The sequence below is a fragment of the Periplaneta americana genome, chromosome 4 (assembly GCF_040183065.1).
Source record: "Periplaneta americana isolate PAMFEO1 chromosome 4, P.americana_PAMFEO1_priV1, whole genome shotgun sequence".
Lineage (NCBI taxonomy): Eukaryota > Metazoa > Arthropoda > Insecta > Blattodea > Blattidae > Periplaneta > Periplaneta americana.
In genome coordinates this window covers 150,106,243-150,127,852 of record NC_091120.1, presented here as the reverse complement: position 1 = coordinate 150,127,852, position 21,610 = coordinate 150,106,243, and the positions used below count along the sequence as shown (strand labels likewise).

Genomic DNA, 21,610 nt, shown 5'->3' with positions numbered 1-21,610 from the left:
CTACAGAAGGATGCACTGGAAGGAATGGTGAACGGAGAAAAGTTCGGGGCAGAAGAACATATCAGATGATAGACAACATTAAGATACGTGAATCATATTCAAAGACTAAGAGGAAGGCGGAAAATAGGAAAGATTGAAGAATGATGAGTTTGGAGTGAAAGCAGAGCAGAATTTCGGTATAGTGCTGTCCCTAGGCAGTGCTAAAATTTTCCCCTCCCCAACTCCCACAAACAGTTTATGAGCAGCTATTATGCAGGTCTTGTTCAGTTTAAATTACGTAGTTTCAAATGAAATCTTACAATTCAGAAAACAATAAAATACAAATACTACCCGGTGAGTCATTTACCCAAGTCACAATTTTGTCTGTTCTTCTTTTATTTGTTTATTTTTTAAATGCGATCTGTGTAAACCTTTTGTCATAAGAATGTACATACATCATAAGATATTACCTCTTTTAAATGTCAGTTCTACTACCACATTTTTATTTCATTTCATTATATTTTTTTTTTATAATCTCTTATAATATTTTTAATTACCATATGCATATAGGCCTATGGAAGACATAATAATATTGGTTATAAATTATACCATTATTTTTTAACTTTTCTAGTTATTGAAAGACTTTTATAAAATATCACAATTCAGATATCTTATATTTTTCCATTTGTCATTGATTTTGAAATATAATTAAACATGAGATTAATTGTTTTCGTTTTGCAGTCGTGGTAAATAGTCACTGAAGATGGAGAAGCATCTCCGAAACATGTCTGACTATAACTAATATCTTGAACAATCTTATTGTATTTATTAGTGTTCATACAACTGTAACATATCACCTTTAATGTATTTTATCAAATCTATGAACACTGTATTATTGACCTAACATGTGTGTTTTATCTTTAAACATAAAATAAATTACTGGACTCAAAATACATGCATCATACTTGTGAATTATAAAGATTTCCTTCGCACTTTCTGACAGAGAAAATATTGATGATGCCATTGATGCAAAGAAACATATTCAAACTTATTCACTGTTGAAACAAAATTGATTTGGCTGGGTTTACTTTTAAGCATTGGTTTTGTTGGTGTATACGAGTATTTATTACCTCGATAGGAAGTGTAAAGTAAATTTAAAAATAAACTCCAACTCTTTGCGGAATAAACCTTTCATACCGAATTATATAGTGCACATGCTGGAAAGTGATTAAATATTATTGTTGACGATAGTATTTGAAATGTATCTGAGAGTTGTGATTAGTATTCATAGCGATAAATAATAAACACACATGCAATTTGATGTTCAACATTGCATTCTTGTTTATACAAGCAGTTAAATTTAAGCAATTTTATAGTAAAATAACGTGATACCGGCATTACAGTATAATTATGCAGTTGCACACTTTCCTTTTACTCTCGCCGCGACCGCGACAATGCTATACCAAAACAATATACGACTTCCACAAGCAGTTTTAAAAACAAATTTTACTGGGAAATGAAAAAGAAAGATGGAAAGAAAAAAGAAAGAGATAGAGCAAATGCCACCCCCCCCCCTCCTGGAAATTGCTGCCCTAGGAAACTGGCTAGGTTGCCTGGGCCTAAGTCCGGCACTGAGTGAAAGACCTGCCCTTGGGCAGAATACTATAAATGAAAATGGTATTGTACAATAGAGAGCTCATTACACAACACTAGTTAGTATCACGTGCGTATGTGGTTTCCCTTGCCGCAATTCCCTATCAAAAGAAGTGTGTTCAAAACATGCGAGTGGTGGTAGTATGAGAAAGTAGAATAAACTGCATAACATTTGCCGATGATATGACGTTGTTAGCAGAAGAGGAGCTGATACTAGGGCATGCTAATGGAGCTAAGTGACAGATATTATCACTATGGGATGAAAAGAACTAAGTAAGAGGTTAATGAAGTGCTTTATGTAGAGTGTGGCACTGTATGGAGCAGAAACGTGGACATTATTACGCAGTGTAGAAAAACGCCTAGAGGCCTTTTTAAAAATGGAATGCATTTGCTGAACGTTTCTGAAATGAAAATACATGAGCTGTGAAATTCATTCATAGTTTTCTGCCCAAGAGCAGGTTCTTCATTGCAAACCCAGCATTCTCCAATCTTTCCCATTTTTCGCCTTCCTCTTAGTCTCAGCATATGATTCATGTATCTTAATGTTGTCTTATCATCTGATATCTTCTTCCGGGCCTAACCTTTCTCCCGTTCACCATTCCTTTCGGTAGGCAGGTTCTTCTTAACCAGTAACCCAGATCATTCCTTTTTTCCTTCGTGATAACTTTTAGCATTATTCTTTCTTCAACCACTCTTTCTAGCACAGCTTCTTCATTTCTTACACATTTACCGGCATCTTCATTTATGATGCGTTTTCAGAGAGTGAGATCTTGGTGTGGAGCCAGAGGGAGGATGAGGAAATATGTTGGTTGCCATGGCAAACCAACCATAACTGACTTGTTAGATGTTCACCATCTTTTTTTCGCGTCAGATAGCGTCTTAACATAACGATGGATTTTCTTCGGTTTACATCACTTTTATGAAGTGAGGTGTGTTGGCATTCGTGCTATTTCAATTTTTGGCGCCAATTCTCCAGTTGTAACGTGGTTTTGAATGAGTTCTTGGTATTTCTGTGATTGTTGTGAGCTGTGTATGGTTCATTCATTCATTCATTCATTCATTCATTCATTCATTCATTCATTTTATTCCATAGATCTTACATGAGCAATGAAGCTTTAAGATGTGGAACAAGTCAAAATTTTACAATATTACAATTACAATTTTTACAAATTTTTACAGATTTACAATTTAGTAATTTTCTACAATTTTTACAATTTTGTGCAGTTGTTTACAATATTTTGGCGAGATGTAGTGAGATGAAGTGGTGAGGTCCGAGGATTCGCCAAAATATTACCCGGCATTTGCCTTTTGGTTGGACAAAAACCTCGGAAAAACTCAACCAGGTAATCAAATCAAAGGGGTTGATGCCGAGGACTCGCCATAGACCAGAGAGTTGCCAGATGTGGCTACTTGTCGTCATTTTGGGATCTAATGTTCCTTGTAATAATAATCCGTGGCGCTACAGTCCGTGAAGGGCCTAGACCGACCAGCCGGCTGCTGGCCTCATACCCACATGTCGAAGCAGAGATAGACGATCATCCAACCAGAATGGAGGTATCGTGTGGTTAGCACGATGATCCCCCCAGCCGTTATAGCTGGCATTCGCAACCGGACTTCGCTACCTATCGTAGCTCCCCAAGTGCATCACGATGCTGGGTGAGCACCGGTCCCATACTGGCCGAAATTTCGTGAGAAAATTTCTTCCCTCATGAGGACTCGAACCAGCGCGCATTCCGTAACGCGAGTCCTAGGCAGGATGCCTTAGACCGCGACGCCACGGCGCGGGACTTTATGTTCCTTATGGCGTCGAAAATTACTACTCCGCGACCTGGCTACTTTTCTGGCGGGTTAAAATTATAAAAATAATTTAATTAAATAATGTTTTTCAGAAAACTGTGATCCACAGCATTCGTAATGTTCTTCAGAACGTAAATATTCGTCAGTTATTGTAGTCCAGTTAATTTTCAATACATGGTAGAATAACGTTCAAAGTTGCGTAGAAAACTCTAGGCTCTGACACGGGGATCTACAATGTGTATCATCTGTGATTTACAATGATGTTCTCTCCCTCCCTAATTTATTGTGATTGGTGAATGCAACAATGTCAAACATATTCACTTGTAATACACAAACTCATTTGAAATAATGTAACTATATAGTCCTAAGTGCTATAAATATGTAATCATATAGGTCCAATAACTTTGTCAAATTACTCTATTTAACACTGATTATTGTTAAAATCTTATTGATTATAACATGGACTTGTTTTAACTTTAAAAATAATAATTATGTTAAATAACAGTCTCTGCATCAAGTGGCAATATAGAAAATCTTAATTGAATTGAAAAACCTTCTTAGTCTGAATACTGTATTTGAAAAAGTGGAGTTTTGAATACGGTAGTTATTATTATCTTATATTGTGAGATTACTCACAAAACATTGTTTGAAATAATGCCACTTCATAAACCTAAGTATTGTAAACACGTACACATTAAATAACTTTGTTAAAGCCTGTAACACTGTTATTTAGCTTTGTTAGTAGGCTATCTATTGATTATCACAACAGCAAGTTCGTGATGCTTATTATAGTCCCGTCGCTCACATTTCCGGCAGCCAATCACGTTGCAGGTCGGCTACATTTAAACGTGTGCATCTTGTGATTCGCTGATGACGACGTTATGCATTTCCTAAGGCTCGATAAATACTTAATACAATCGCCCGCCATTTTGGCTCTTTCATTGGCGTTCGCAAAAAGTATATGGGGATGTTATTTGCCGCTCAATTATTTGCTAAATTACAGCGCGTTTGATTTATCATCATAGGAGCTACGACATGATAATGTTTAACGGTGTGTCAAATAGATTCCTCGTCTGGTAGCTCGGCAACGAAAGAACAAAAATGGCGAACGATACTACCTACCTAGACTTTATAGAGCCTTCACTACCTATGACGTAAGCAAAGAGGAGTCACGCCGGGAATAACAGCGTCGCGACTATAAGAATAGATTTTTTATGTCATCCGTTAATGTAGGTTAGTAGGATTAATATTTGTAAACAAGGAAATACAGATTGAACAAATAGCAAAATGGAAATATCAGAGATACACATCATAGCTGAATAATATCATTTAATGATTCTGCATCTTTGTATTAAATAATATTAACAATAAAAGTATTACAAATTTATGAATGAATATAAATGGTTATGTTCATGATTACACTGTAAGTTTTCTTTTCACTATCAACTTCAAAGATAATTGGGTACTTTCTGGCGCCTTGTTGATGTATAGTTGGCGGCATTGGTCTGGAATCATCTGGAAACCCTGGTTTCCCGTAATATTATACGCTAGTTATTTCGTGAATTATAATTAAACCAACGGATTGGTTTCCTCTCCGTTTCGGTGAAGTGTGGATGAGGAAGAGTAGCTATATACTACATTAGATTTAAGAAATACATTAGATTTTTTCAACTTACTAGATTTTAACAATTTTAGGAAGTTTTAATTATCCAAATACGTTCAATAGTATTAAGCACTACGTTACTTAACAAGGATCCTTTTAATATTTAATTTATCACACTGTAGCCTTTTATAATAGGCAGTAGTGTCGTTAAGCCGGAATTGAAGTGAAGTGAAGTGAATTCAACGGATGATTTAAGGGCCAGTCGTACGATCGCGGAATACATTTTACAATAGCTATCTGTGGAATATATATTTTTAATTGGTTATTTTATGACGCTTTTTCAACTGCTATGGTTGTATAATTTTGAATGAGATGAAGATGATAATGCCAGCGAAATGAGTCCAGGGTCCAGCGTCGAAAGTTACCCAGCATTTGCTCTTAATGGGTTGAGGGAAAACAACAAAAAAACTTCAACCAGGTTACTTGTCATAACCAGGATTTGAACCCGGGTCCGCTCGTTTCATGGTCAGGAATGTTACTCCACAGCAGTGGATTCCGTGCAACAGCCTAACTATAGAATAAATGGAGTATCGTCACAGTCTAGTATATACAGTCACGAAGCTCAATACGTGGTAAATATGCATCCATAGGTAGTTTCTAACCACTAGGATCGCTATTATCGCCTCCTTACAGACAATGCGAAATAGTACCGGCACAGTCTATTGTTCCTAGCACCCTCACAACTCAAGCTTCGTGACTGTATATACTAGACTGTGGTATGACGTTCATTTATTCCAAGGTTATCTATTCCATAGTTAGCAGAATTGGAACAGAGGTTGGCAGTATCGACATGATTGCCATGCCACCAAATAACAACAATGGCTACATCATCGATCACACCGTTAGATATGAAAAACAAAAGAGCCAACCTGAAGATGTAAATAGGGAAAAAAACGACATCTATGTACGTACCGTTCCACATTTCATGGACAAATACGGTCTACAACAAATTGAAGTAATAGGCCTTATGGTTGGAGCGCGCGGAACTATTCCCGGTTTCTTCTTCCAGACCTGGCAACGTTTCGGCCTACAGAGGAAGGCAATTGATGACATCGTTCTTGCCTGAGAGGATAAAAAGAAAGGAGAGAGTACTTCAAGCCAAATATGCTTGAAATCGGTGCGACGGATATGACGTCAGATTATACCTTTTACGCCCTATAATCCACCGCGAAATACCGCCAATTGCCAAATATTAAATTGCTTCTATCGGTTTTGGTCATACGTAAACGGATTGGAATTGATCCGGAGGTAACAGGACCACTAGCAGATTATTATAACAATGTATGTTTCACTATATATTTATTAAAAGTGTTATGGTTGTGACATGGACTGAACACTTCATTTCCACATTCTTTCTCTTATCAAGAAGGATGTTGGCATTCCTTTATATGTTAAAGCATAGGGGGACATACCAACGGACGTATTCTACAGTTGAGCCGAACAGAATATTAGCTTGTTTATGAAAAAAATAACTCCTGCTGAACTTGACTACACTTTTGAAATATTCACAACAACACGAAACAATTTGTAATCGTAATAATATGAACAAAACAGCTGATAAACACACCGGAAAAAGAGATGAACTGTGGGTAATTTGACGACCATACTAGTACACCTTTTTGGTTCCACCGTTTCAAGCTTATGGGCCGGGGTTGGTTCTTGCAGCTCTGAAAGGATCCATTTTCTACTCCGAAACCATATCTACAGTCAACAGTGATCTTCAAATAATTTAGTACCTAATTATTTATTCAGTGATTTCTTGTCATTGTTGTAAGATTCCATTAAACTTAAACATATGTGTATTATTTATACTTTCAACTGCCTATTGCACAATATGCTCTGTCTTTGTGGCAGCCTGTTAATACAGGGAGCTGTTATCGTTTAGATAATGAATATATAGATGGTGTTTCGTTTATGAAGTACATTCAGAATACCAGTAATTTTTTGAAATATTATTGGACATAATATCACCATTTTGTCTACGGAGTTTATTATAAAGAAATAAGTAAATCAAATGAAGGGTACACGGGAAAAACGATCAAGGTCCATCAAAAATCGAAATTGAGTTAATAATCCCATATTATAGTGGAAAGGAAGTACTATCATGTGGTCTAGCTAGTAATAAGAAATCATCGTTCTTGACATTCCACTACGTCAATTTCTATTAAATACACACATAAGAAAGCATTAAGTGCTTAAACTTTAAAATTCGTTTTTCTCGAAACTTTCTAAAATGGAACTTGTTCGTTATTCCCGTGTACCCTTCAAATGGAATTGGAAATCAAGACTACAAAATAGAAGATACAAATTATGTTAGCTGAGAAATAGTAAATGACTATGACCCAGAGCTCCGCGGGCAACCAATTGGGAAACACTGATATATAACATCGCTTTTTAGTTGCATTGTAAAAAATTCACGGATATTTGCTCTGCCATGAATTTTGAAAAGTTCTGCTATTGTTCATCCGCGATCCTAACAGCGAAATGTTGTCCAAACAAAGGAACGTATTTCTATGTGCATATACCCTTCTCAGTGTTGAAAACCATGTAAGCAACGATTTAGGCCAATGTCTAGTAAACAATGGCTATCTACATGAATGGCAGTGTTTTGTTTTAAGATGACTGCAGAATAGTATATACCCTAATACTAATTTGGCATAATGTAATTTGTGATGTGTTTCGAGCAACAAAATTCATGATTTTATAACACCATTCTGCAGGTATATGAATATCGCAATATGTTAAACAGCACTCCAGAAAATGTAACGTTATTATCAGGTATTTATGCATATTTCAATAATATGCTAGTTTTCTTTCTTTAGGCTATTATTAATTTTCAACATTTTATTTTCATACTAGCCGTACCCTTGCTCTCCGCTGCACCCGTTAGAAATAAATATAAAGTAATTACATAATTAAAATAGGACATTTGATCCAGGGAACATTCGTGTTTGATAGAAGGATAAATCGTTTAATATGTTACTTAATTTAAATTGCATCCAAATAACTAAAATGCTATCATTTTGGTCCAGAGATACTCATTTGGTGCAATGACAATTTCTTTAACATGTTTCTTAATTTTTATTACATGCAACCATAGTTTAATGAAGGTTGACATCATTTAGATTTAATGTGTATGTTTTATTTTACTTGTTATAGGTTTCCATTGAATTATGGTAATAACTTAATTTTAACCCTTGTTTTCTACGTATTCAGTAAATGGCGTTTGGCCCACTATGGTTCTGAACCTTCAAATAACTTAAATTATATTATATAATATTACATTACATATAATATATAATATTATATAATATAATATTATATTATATTATATTATATTATATTATATTATATTATGTTGTATTATATTATATTATATTATATTATATTATATTATATTATATTATATTATATTATATCAGAAGTTACTGTAATAACATTATAGCATTATGTCCATCTAGAGAAACTACACTTTCCAATGGTGAAATAATAATTAATTATACAAATCGGTTAATTTAGCTTCCGATATTACTTCATACAAACACAGAAACATTCTCTGTAGGCTATCTTTCATAGCTTTCGATTGTTGCTGTCCAAGGCCCCTTATAGACGAAGTCATTTGTTTTTTATTTCATTATACGGCCTTAGATGGCAGTTATTTTAATTTTAAACTCATTTATCTCATTAAATATCAGTCCTATCAAAATTTTTCAAGGAATAAAACTTATCGCAAATTATTTTTAAAGAAACGTTTGTTATGTAACATTTTTCGCAAAAATCAATAATAAGCGAGATATTTCGATTTATTTAATTCAGGCCCCCTTATAACCCCCCTTTTAAATAATGTATTTTGAATGCCATATAGCCTAAAATCTAAGTTACAACAAACTTAATATATATTCCAATTTTCATATAAATCGGTTCAGCCATTATCGCGTGAAAAGGTAACAAACATACAGACAGACAGACATACAAACAACAATTTCAAAAAAGCGATTTTCGGTTTCAGGGTAGTTAATTATATATGTTAGGACCAATTATTTTTGGAAAATCGAAAATTACCAGAAAAATTTCGGCTACAGATTTATTATTAGTATAGATAATGTAAACTAATGAGGCACCTGCAATGTTTTGATTCAGTTACATTTTCGAGATGCCTCGTAATTCACTACTTGAAAGTCAACAGTATATAGACGGGCGAATTTTAATTAAATTAATAGCGGTTAACCTCTTCTTAAAATCTGTGAGAGCTAATCACACTAGACAAAAACTATGTCATATATTCCAACCGAAATTATTTTATTCCTATGGAAATGAACATGAAAAGTCCACCGCTGGTGAAGTAACAGCATGCGTGACTCTGAAACGAGCGGGTCCACAGGATTATAAGTCCAGCGCTTTATTATTATTATTATTATTATTATTATTATTATTATTATTATTATTATTATTGCGACGTAAACCACGTGGGCTCTTTGCTGCCGGACAAACTGTATTGTGCCAATGGTCATGCTCTTATCAAATACCTTATTCTAATAATACCGGACAGCTAGCAGTTCTGCGCGCGAACGGTGCAGGTGCTGCTACCTACGCGGCAAAGTGTGCTGAACCTCGCGAAGCAAGCTGTAATCTACTATAATGTAGATTATTGCTGGGCTAGTAAATACTTTTATTAGTTAGTGCTGTGTTAAAATGTCAGGGTGTATATATGCTGTTTATAACTGCTACAATTACAGCATCACAAACAGCTTCACATCGTACTTTCGATTTTGGAGGGATCATAAAACGTGAGTCAACAACATTCTTTAGTAGGCCTAATGCCTTCGTCTCTGTGTTGATAGATCAATAAAAATAGCTTTTTTTATTTAGGCCTAAGTAATGAATAGAAGTTAAAATATATTTGAAATTTTAAGGTTTTGTCAAATTAAGTTTTATTGTTGTCCACATTCTTTTACTAATTATTACAAGCATCAGATTACTACCAATTTATTATCTTTGCAGCTATCAGCAATGTGTATATAAAGCGTTAATGTAAATTCATTGCTAATGTGAAAATTGATTTTGTCTCACTAAAGCAAAGAAAAAATATGTAAAAATTAATTACGGAAAGTAATACGAAGTATGTAATATTTATCATAATAGGCAGCTTTGATACAATATAATAATGTTGCATTAAATACTATTCAACATTTCTTAAGTGTCTCATATATTACTCCATAATAGTACCTCACGTTTTAAACAATAGTCCGATTCCCGCTATGCTAATAGGGGAAGACCGTGTATATTGGACCACCTAAGTTTGAATGGCCGTAACTCACTTATCATATTGAGAAAAATGTCCCTGAATTTTTTATGATGGTAGATTGCCATAATAAATCCCTAAATAAAATATGACTTCACTAATTTTAATTCTAATACTTCAAAAATAAAATTTAATCAAAATTTCGAAGTCGTGTAACTTGAGCCAGGGTCGTGTAATATGAACCAGAGGATCGTGTAACTTGGACCAGGCATATTAAACACATTTAACTCCTATAATGTTGTTTATTCAAACAAAAATTTATGTCAAGCAATTATTTCACATACAACAGTAATAAAATAGTTCATCTGTAATTGTTGCACATTCTTCGTGGGCCCATTTTCCACACCGATTGCACTGAATCCAGTCTTTGTTCTCACTTTCACCACAAATAACACAGCGTGTTTTGGATGTCACCTTAACTTTCAAATCAAATAATTTTCTCTTCTTTGCGGCCTTCCCATCTGATTGTTGCTGCAGAGCATTCTTGTGTGGCGTAGCCGTCAGCACCACGCCAGATGCATTGTATCTCGTTCCGGATTTTCTCTGTCCAGATTTGGAAGACGAAGGCAAAGGGCTTATTTCCTTCAGTGATACATATTCTGTGAGACCAGAAAGTAGCTCCACATTGTCTCCCATCTTTTTCTCTGCTGATGCTGCTGTTGTTGCTCCTTCCACTTCTTCTGCTGCCCGAGATGCTGATGCTGATGGCTCACCATTCAAAGGCCGATCGGTCACCAAAAAAAGGCGCGAAATCAGCCTCTGAAAACACATTTCGGTCGACAGGCCAAAGACCAGTGTGCCTAAAGCCATTCATTGCAATCTGCATATTTGCTGCTCTGGGGAATGTCACTCCTACCAGTGAAGCAATGTGCTGGATATTCAGCCGCTGTCCTGGAAGTGCCCTCATCTTCGTTGATATGGCAGCTGACATGAATGTGTTCAGAGGTTTGAAGAACGACACATCCAGCGGTTGGAGATGGTGCGTGCAGTGCGACGGTAGAGATAACATTATCACACCGTACTGACGGCAGATCTCAATCGCTTTCAGCGATTGCGTATGGCTACTGTGACCATCTAAAATCAACAGTACTTTCTCCTGAGGGCTGGGTTTGACAGTTCTAATGAAGTGTCTAATCCATTCACAGAATGTGTCAGAATCCATCCATCCCTTATCCTGACAGCGGAAGATGGTGTTAGGAGGCGCTCCAAATGTGAGAGACTTCATCATTTTTTTCTTAGCGTAAATCAGCATAGGAGGTACAAAGAAGCCACTCGCACTCATGGCATACACTCCTGTCACATTCTGACCTCGCTCACAAGAAGAAATGGCTCCAACCTGAGGTTTTCCCTCTGTGCCAAAATCTTCTCTTGGCGTTGAACGACATTGTGGGATGTCTCGTCCATGTTGAATATTCTGGCAGCAGTTAATTTGTGTTGGTCGACAAGGTGTTCCAATGTGTCAAAGAACTTACCGACGACAACCCTGTTGAATCCTGAAGCCCTGGCAAGTGATGTGGCTTCTGGCTGCCTAAGGCTAAGTTCGGGATGGCGCTTCATAAAGCCGGAAAACCATTCTTTGCCGGCAGACTTCGTTTCCCTGTTGAACCAAGTGGCCAGTTTATTCTTCTCTGCAATCTCGTATGCTAATTTCATAACACTTCTTCGTGTCAATCTGAAATTAAAGAATAAGCAGACTAAGTATTAGGCCTATATTAAGTTTGATTGAATTAAGTTGTAGGTCTATAGTAGGCCCTAATATACATTTTGCTGTAATGTATTTACCCATAGAACATTTTTTCTAGCTGCAGAAGATGTGTCACAAGATCATTTCCCACCTCTTGTGGCAAGTCAAGTGGGTGACCGGGCTGTCTAATTTTAGCGTCCTTCCTTTTGTTGTATCTTTTAAGTGTGGCACTAGGTATATTATATCTTCGTGCAGCCTCATTGACGCCAACCCCTTCCGATATTGCAACTAAAGCGAGTTGCAGATTTTCTTCTTTCCACTTCCCATACACTCCCTTCGCTTTTCTTGCCTGTCTTGTAGTCATCTGTAAAGTAATGGCGAAAGCAGAATTTGTTAAAAAGTTGTAATTGTCGACCCACCAAATGAAACGAAGTCTTATTACAGAATTTAAGAAATAAAATATTGAAATAAACTAAAGTAATGTTTTATAATGTAATTATTTATATAATATTATATAAATAATATTTTAATTATATGTCCTTACAAAATTTTCATCCACTGACCTCTGATTTTTGGAAATTCACACTAGTGAAGACATAATGGACAATTTTATCTTCTAAATTTGTTATATTATAAGGGTAGGTACATTTTAGCATTGGCTCAAGTTACACGCTTTGTGATGGTTCAATTTACACGCATTGTAAAAGAAACACTTAAAAATTATTTACGTAAAAACTACTTTACAAACATTGATATAAATTTCACTCAACTTACCTCCAACACTGGTATTTCTTCGTATGTATAAGGCAGTCTTGTATTTCTAAACGTCTTCGCACAACACGCTGTCAAACTAATGTGAAAAGATTTGAAGAATTTGGGGACAGAATGTTCGACACCGTTATGACCGCGTCAAGCCAACCCTGCATAATGAGATTTATGGACAGTTGCCTACCATGTAGAAGGTTCAAAGCGCTGTATAAAGTACCTTGCAAACTATCCTGGAAATAGTGATTGCATCATTGGATCAAGTTACACACTGGTCCAAGTTACACGGACTTCCCCTAATTGTATTTGTGGTCGTAATACCACACCTCTCCGCTAAATGTCTGTGCTTCAAGTGGTTGAGGGAAACCCGAAAAAAACCCAACCAGACAACTTACACCTAGGTACCAGGATTTGAATCCGGGCCCGATTGTTTCACAGTCAAACAAGCTAATCGTTACTCTACAGCGACGGACGACGCATCTTGTTTTTCTTATTGTTTGTAAGTGAAAACTGGACGTAAAGAAATTGGACGTATAGGCAGCCTATATTTTTCCATTAGCACCAGACAGACTAGTTGAAAACTCTAGAAAATGGTAGTAACAACAAGGTGGGTATCAAGTAGGCCACATTCCTGTGCTCTTCTTACAGTAAAAGCTAACGTAGTGTTGTAACAGAACTATTTAAAAAAAATGTAAGAACCTGAATATGGCGGGACCTTTAGATAGATTCTATTTTTTTTTACAGAAAACATAAAAATGATTCTCAAAATGTGATTTCGCTCTTATTTCGCAAAAAACACATGGATTTTTGCACTCAATTTCCCGTTTTATCGCCGATTAAAAACTACAGGAAATATAGGTACTTCACATACTGTGACACATAAAATTACTTATTTTCACAGCGTTTGGGCACATTTCGCATTTATCGTGATTGCGAAAGCCTACCATATATCTAGTAATATCCTCAGTGGTGTATAACTTATGTACAGAACAAATAACATTTTCTAAGAAAATATGTAAATACAGGATAATCCGTTTGGGTATGGATAAAATAAAAACACCGTAAAACATTTGTTACTAAACTTTATTTGTTAAAACTTTGTGCTGTGTTGTTGTTCACTACTTCTATTCTTTTGCCTTTCCCCGACATCTTTTCCGCAGTTTTGTATATATATATATATATATATATATATATATATATATATATATATATATATATATATATATATATATACTTAATCATTTGCTGGTAGTTCTGTTATATGCTATCAGAGTGCGTCGTGTTTTCTTTATTTTGTTTGTTTTTGTTTCTGTTTTTTTTTTCTTTTTTCTTAATAGGGTGCGTTAGTTTACTTTATTCCACCTATCATATTTGTTATTTCTTTTTACTCTGAGAGCTGCCGTCTCATTGGCTGATTTGTATATAACGGCTCCTGACTTCCGGGTTGTTGGTCCCGGGGGTAGAGATCGGAGGGAGTACGGCAGAGGAGTCTCGAGGATACTTCGGTTGTGAGCGGACCTTGGTGTGGCAGCGGCCGCTGTCCGGGGCGTATGGGGCGCCTTGTTACCTATGGAGGGTGATAGCACGGGTTTCGGCGATTGGGGCTGGTCACATCGGGAGATCGACGCACGCGGTGTGTCGGTGTTGCCCGACACCAAACTTCGCAAGGATATTCAGCCTTCAACATGGTGTCGTCGGTATATTCGCCGCAAGTTCTACAAGCCAAGGAGTTAATTCTTGGCGCCGGTGATTGGAGCCGGCTTGCTTATTTTAACATCACTATTGATCTACTAGAACTGGCGACTGACATCTTCACTACGACTTACGCCGGAATACACGCCAGGCTATCAATCTGACTGTAAGTGCTGGATGGAGGTAACTAGCGTGTGTGATCCCAATGCATAAACTCTTAATCGAGTGTTCTACGCCCAGCTACATTTCCTTTTATGGTGTGTTGTGAATCTCTAGTCGGGTTTTCTCCATTTTTGGGACTTCTGCGTGGTTGGTCAATATTGGCTTGGCTTTTAGTGCTTAAATTATTAGCTTTGTATTGGGTTATTCATCTTTTATGGTTAGTTTTCTTATTTATTCAGAGTTGTGTTCAGGGCAAGTGTGTTAAGTGAGTTAGTTTATAAGTTTTTGTAGGTATGGATTTTATAGGATTTTGTTAAGGCACTCGCACTTGTAAGAGTTATATGAAGTACTAATTTCATTGTTAATCTTTACAGTGATTTGTTATCTAGCGCGTTGGCGCTAAGTCTATCAATGTGGAATATTCGTAATCTGGCTTCAGTTTCTGGTTTTATATTGTATAGGAATAATGTTATCAAATGTGTAAGTGAAGTCAGAATAAAAGGCAGTCACTAATTACCCACTATGGTTTCCTTGGTCTCGTTATTTATCAGCGAGTGATGACTACTAACACCATTACCCACCCCACAGTGCATACAACACTGAAAGATGGGAGATTCCTCAGAGCTCAACATGACCCCCATTGCGCACCCTGCACAATTCATAACGGAGCCACCGGCGTGGCTCAGTCGGTTAAGACGATTGTTTGCCGGACTGAAGTTGCGTTCGGGCGCGGGTTCGATTCCCGCTCGGGCTGATTACCTGGTTGGGTTTTTTCCGAGGTTTTCCCTAACCGTAATGTGAATGCAAGGTAAATTTATGGCAAATCCTCGGCCTCATCTCGCCAAATATCATCTCGCTATCACCAATCTCATCGATGCTAATTAACCTAGTAGTTGACACAGCGTCGTTAAATAACCAACTAAAATAAAACAAACTCATACCGGTGATGCAATTCAGCTCATCTCCGTTGTAACATAAGAGGGGTGATTTGTTGGAAAGCTCGAGTAATTTTTACTCTCAAATCATCTAGGTTCCTGGGTTTCTGTGAATAGACAATGTCTTTAACAAAATTCTACACGAAGAAGTCAGGAGGGGTTAGATCTGAGGAGTTTGGGGACCAAACCAAGAGATAGGTGCTTCTCGTACTGGGTTTCGCCTGCGACCTTTTGCTTGTTTTTTTTTTTTTTTTTAACACAGAACCTGTGTTCGATACCACAACATTATGGAATCATATTTAGGTACATTACGCACACCATACTCACGTCGAAATTCCCTTTGAATTCTTTTAACACACTCAAATTTAGCATACCAAAGAGCACATTGTGCCCTCTGTTGATTTGTAGCAGCCATTTTAATCATCTACGATTTTCATTTGTCCTTTCAGATTATGCATTGTTGATTGTCATACATGGAAACTCCCATCATTTAATCATAATATAACCAGCAAGAAATGTTTATATATTAGCTTTATAATAATAAATTAATATTATCCATACCCAAACGGATCAGACCGTATTTCATGGCGATCTTTATTTTTTGAACAGCTCTCATTCATTATAATTAAAGCTTTCTCGCTGAACATTTTTTTATGTAAACCGCACTTCTTATTTGATATTTGTTGTAGATCACAATGGAACATTTTCTCCTGGGGATGTGCCAGGAGTACGATCCTACACCTCCAGTTATAACGGTGAAAATGAAGTAAATCACGGAGAAATGATAGCAACGCTAACGTATGTGAGAAAGATTTTCACTTCTTTTTTTCTAATTATACGAAGCTTAAGGACAAAGTAATTCAATGCTTCACAAAAATCGATTCGAGAGTTTGAAGGAAATAGTAGTGATGGGGTGTGATTTGAAGACCTGTGATTTTTTCGCTGTGACTGGTTGCAACTGTGATTGTAGTTTGAAAATCAAAACACCGAGAAATCGCCAACTTACCCCAATATGCGACCCATAGCGATGGCGAGTGATGTATACGTGTATATGTGACCATATTCTCCAACCAGGAGATTAACCGTGAAAGGAATGTGCTTACTACTGCGTCATCTATTGGAACGAAGTAGATAGATAATATTACTGTTATAACGTCAGTTTAAAAAAAACATGCACTCTCCTGCATATGTTATTTCCTGTATGGAGGGATTAAAAGACCAGGAGATTAACCGTGATCTAATTTTGTAACTAGGGTAGTATAAGTATGTGTTTATCAGTGTTATCGTTTGTGCTGTGAGAGTTAGCCAATGGAGATGCGTGTACCCAGTGTGTGACCTTATGACATCTTATGACATCAACATTCATTCACAGTATTACCCCGCTGCGTCTCATTCCCCTGAGACTTTCTCCTGGTTGGAGTACAGTACGTGATAACAGCAGACAACTGCATGTCAGAAGATTCATACTAACTTGAAGGACAAGACAGTTGGGAACTAATTATAGGTCTCGCAAGCAGGGGTTACGGACGTCAGGAATGCGAACGAAACAATTCGATAAGGAAGAGCGGGCGACAGGAAAGGTCACGAGATAACTTGAATTATATTCAAGAGTACAGTCGGAAGGGAAACGACATTGATAGAATCAGTCTAGCATTGTGATAGTTATATTACAGTTTTAGTTCCACTGCATGTGAATACGTGTCTTGTTCCAAGTGCGTTTATTTTATTATGTATAGTGATGGAGCGTTCTCTCGCAGAGTACCATTATTTTATTCGTAGAAATAATGTTGCGCGTTTAATTCGCTTCGAATTTTTCTCTTGCTACGCTCTTAATTTCCACAGGCGATGTCCCCATCTGTTCATCTTCTTGCAAGAGGCAGTATTTTTTCCATCGGCTCGCACCTCTCGCTCCCTCAACGTGCCTCCGTACACACATCAAAACAGACAGTAACGCCACCACTGTTTTTCGGTAATCGTTCCTTGCGCGAGCTGTAATTATCTTCCCACTTAGAAGGTTAACGTAGGCAACTCAAGTGCGTCCACACATCGCCGAATACACTCGCTGTATACATTTTTGGGCGCAATACGCGCTCACACATCGCGTTAACATCGCTCACCGCGTGTTTGTTAGTCGCCGTATTGTGATAAAATACTTGCATCAGTATGCCAATTTGTAAAATAAAAAAAAAAAATCGATGAACATAAATATCTGTCTTCTCGTGATGGGAAACATTCCCAATCGCCAAGAATCATCCGAACACAAGAATTAGAGCCTATACTATGACGAAATCGCCATTATCTGGCACAGCGATTTTTCGGAGCTATCACAGTTCGGAGCTTTGACGGCAAAACACTGCCACTCCTTACCTCTAGGAAATACGCATTATGTCCTAAGTAGAGTCTAGCGTTTTGTTACTTTCGGTACAAGTTAGGTGTACATGGTTAATACTGGCTTCGCTCTGCAGGTCAGATCTCTTCAAAGCTGGAATGGGGCGTCCTCCACGTTTAGTTTAGTGTGTTTACATCTGCTCATTCGTATAGATAGGTAATGAACAATGAGAATAGTATAGTGTGTCCGCAGAAACATTCCGAGGTTATAAACTGCTATAATTCTGTCACTATGTGTTTTATGAAATTCATACCCGTGTCATTAGAAAGAATAGCTCAAAGAATTTCAGGAAATGCGTAACTGACGATTGTTGACCGAAACAACAGATGGCAGCACAAGAAGAAAGAAAAAACGCTGTTTCCGCTATTTCACTTGTCATTAAGGCATTGTTGGATATAAGCAAATTGTGTTAAATGATCTGAATCTGAGGAGTGAGGAGGTGCTCCATCTTGTTGGAAAAGAAATTCGTTGCCTTCTTATTTCAATTGTGGAAACAGCCACTCAGTAAACATATCAAGATAACTTATACCGGTGACAGTGTTCTCTTGAAAGAAAAATGGGCCATACACTTTCTGTTTCGAAACGGCACAAAACACATTTAGCTTAGGGGAGTCACGTTCAACCTCCAAAATGAAATGTGATTTCCGCTCCCCCAAATCCTAACATTGTGCTTGTTTACTTTTCCATTGACGTGGAACGTTGCCTCGTCACTAAAAATGAATTTGGCTGAAAAGTCTTCATCATCCGCCATTAATGTCAATAAATTTTCACAGAGAACACGTCGTTTTGCATGGTCATCAGGTTTCAACTTATGCATAATTGCAGTTTGTAGGGGTGAAATCGCAGACGAAAACGTAGGATCTTGGAAACCGTGGATTTAGAAATGTTGAACTGCAGTCTAGCTCTACGCACAGACTTTCGAGGACTATGTATTACCTTCCTGTGGATTCGCCATAACCTAAATAACCCTCTAAATGCTGTAGAATTCACACAGACTTGAAAATTTAACATTCAGATCATTTAACACAATTTGCTGATATCCAACAATGCCTTAGACAAGCGGAATAGCAGAAACGGCCTTTTTTTTTTTTATTAGCAGGAACATGTGTGGTACATAAGTGTCAGCCTTATAAGGCTTTTACTTTAACAGAGATGGTTAACAAACAGGAACATTTATATTTTTAATTGAGGTGACCGATCTTGACAGTAGTTGTTATTTTATACTCTTGTTGCCAGGGCTCTTATCAGAGGATTGGGGTGGTACAGCAAGTCCTTATGAAAGTTTTCTGTAAATTTCTGTATAATGTCGTAGAATGATTCTATTTCAAGCATGTCTTGTAGTTGTTTATTGGTGGTTCTATAGTCTGCACCAGTGATAGTTAGGGATACTTTTCTCTGTATAGCATGAAGACGTCTGATAATTTGGAATTTTGCATTGCTCCATATTTAGCAGCCATAGGTCATTTGAGATCTTATAACAGAAGTGTAAAGATTTTTTTCAAGGGGAGTCTGATGTAAGGAGACTTCAACAATGGATATAGATGAATGAATCTGGCTAATGCTTTGTTACGAGCTGCTTCAACATGGTGATGAAATCGAAGTTGTTTATCAAGTGTGATGTCGAGGTATTATTATTTATAGTATATATCTTCGGAGAAGAGATTGAGGTGATCTGGTATTTTTGGCTTTCTTCTGGTAAAAATGTTAATAATGTTATGTTTTATTTAACGACGCTCGCAACTGCAGAGGTTATATCAGCGTCGCCGGATGTGCCGGAATTTTGTCCCGCAGGAGTTCTTTTACATGCCAGTAAATCTACTGACATGAGCCTGTCGCATTTAAGCACACTTAAATGCCATCGACCTGGCCCGGGATCGAACCCGCAACCTTGGGCATAGAAGGCCAGCGCTATACCAACTCGCCAACCAGGTCGGCTTTCTGGTAAAAATGATGGCTTGAGTTTTACTTATATTGACTATTATTCTCCAGTTACTTAGCCACATTTCCAATATTTTGAGTTGTTTTTGCATAGTACATTGTGCGATGTTGATTGAAATGTCACTGGTGAAGTAGGTGGTGTCATCTGCGTATAATCCCATATTGCATTCAGCAATCAATGGAATATCATGTACATAAACTGAATATAAATGCGGTGCTAAGACGGAACCCTGTGGAACTCCGGCTTTGATATCCTTTATTATTGATAAAGTGTCATCCATTTTGACTTGAAAAGTTCTATCTGTTAAGAAACTATGTATTAGGTGAATAAGGCTATCATCTATTGACAGTTTAATTAATTTGAATAAAAGACCAGAGTGCCAAACTATGTCAAAAGTATATGCTATGTCCAGAAATGTAGCTATTGTATGTTGGCCGGCTTGAAAGTTATTTGCGATATGGGTTGTGATTCTTTTACGTTGATGAATTGTTGAATGATGTTTCTCGAAACCGAACTGTTCGTGATCTACTTCTGATGGAATCTGAAGAATTGGTAGAAGTCTTTTTGCAATAATTTTCTCTAGAATTTTTCCTTGAATGTTCAGTAGACTAATCGGTCTTCTATTATTTGGAATCATTGCATCTTTTCTTGGTTTGGGAAAAGTGACTATGTGAGAATGTTTCCAGGCTTTAGGAAAATACTGCAATTTTAGACAAGTGTTATATATTTTTGTAAGATTTGTAGTAGCATTTTTTGGAATATACACAAGCATTTCTGTTGTCACTTTATCAGGTCCTGCAGATTTCTTACGTTTGAGTTCCGCAATTATAGATTTTAACTCTAATGGTGATGTAGGAGTAATAGTATTCGTTAATGAAAGGCTGAGATATTGTTGAACTTGACATTGTATATTATTAACAAACGTCTGATTGATTGGAAAGGTATTCGGCTAAATCTGTTTTATAAGGAATTAGCAGTAATGTTTACTTCATCTATTGGGGAATAATGTACTCTTCCTGCTTCGTCTTTTATTGTTGTGTTTGATGTCTTTGTTGTTTTTCCTAACAATCTTTTGTGTAAGGTTCACATCTTATATGGGTTTTCAGATATTTCCTTTACTAGTGATTCAAATTGAGAAATTTTATGAAGTTTAGTTTTATTTCGGACGGCTTTGTTCAGTCTATTGTAGCATCTTTTTGACTGCGGATCACCAGTTCTTGCCATTTTTTTCGTGCTCTGTGCTTTGCTTGTATGAGGAATATGAGTTCTGTATTGTTAGTTGTGTCACTGATATCTTCTTCGGAAAAGTGGGAAGCTCTGCTGTAAGAATCTAGTAATGACACCAGTATGAATTTCATAAAACACATAGTGACAGAATTATAGCAGTTTATAACCCCGAAATGTTTCTGCGGACACACTGTACTTCTGTATAAAATATACTGTCACTTGGATTTAATAACAAAGTAAATATTTATTTAAAGCACCTTATGGGCAACAGAAAATTATTCTCACAATAAGTAAAAAGCATCTAAATTCTGTATAGGTTACTTTCTGTTTCATAATGTATTTTCATCGAAAAGTAAAAACCAATGTTCATTATTTTTCTCCTGTTTACAGAGTTTTTAATATTTTAATTGCACTTTTTAAAAG

General features: G+C 36.7%; 1 protein-coding gene across 1 annotated transcript in view; it reads left to right on the top strand.

The window, feature by feature from the left end:
• The first annotated feature begins 7,722 nt into the window (after positions 1 to 7,722).
• LOC138698322 (uncharacterized) overlaps positions 7,723 to 21,610 on the top strand; it is a 23,768-nt gene continuing 9,880 nt past the window's right edge. Inside the window, exons 1-2 of the mRNA XM_069824159.1 lie at positions 7,723 to 7,870; positions 16,322 to 16,430. Of these exons, the coding sequence (XP_069680260.1) occupies positions 7,831 to 7,870; positions 16,322 to 16,430 (149 nt within the window). The 5' untranslated portion in view covers positions 7,723 to 7,830. The remainder of the gene's footprint in view (positions 7,871 to 16,321; positions 16,431 to 21,610) is intronic.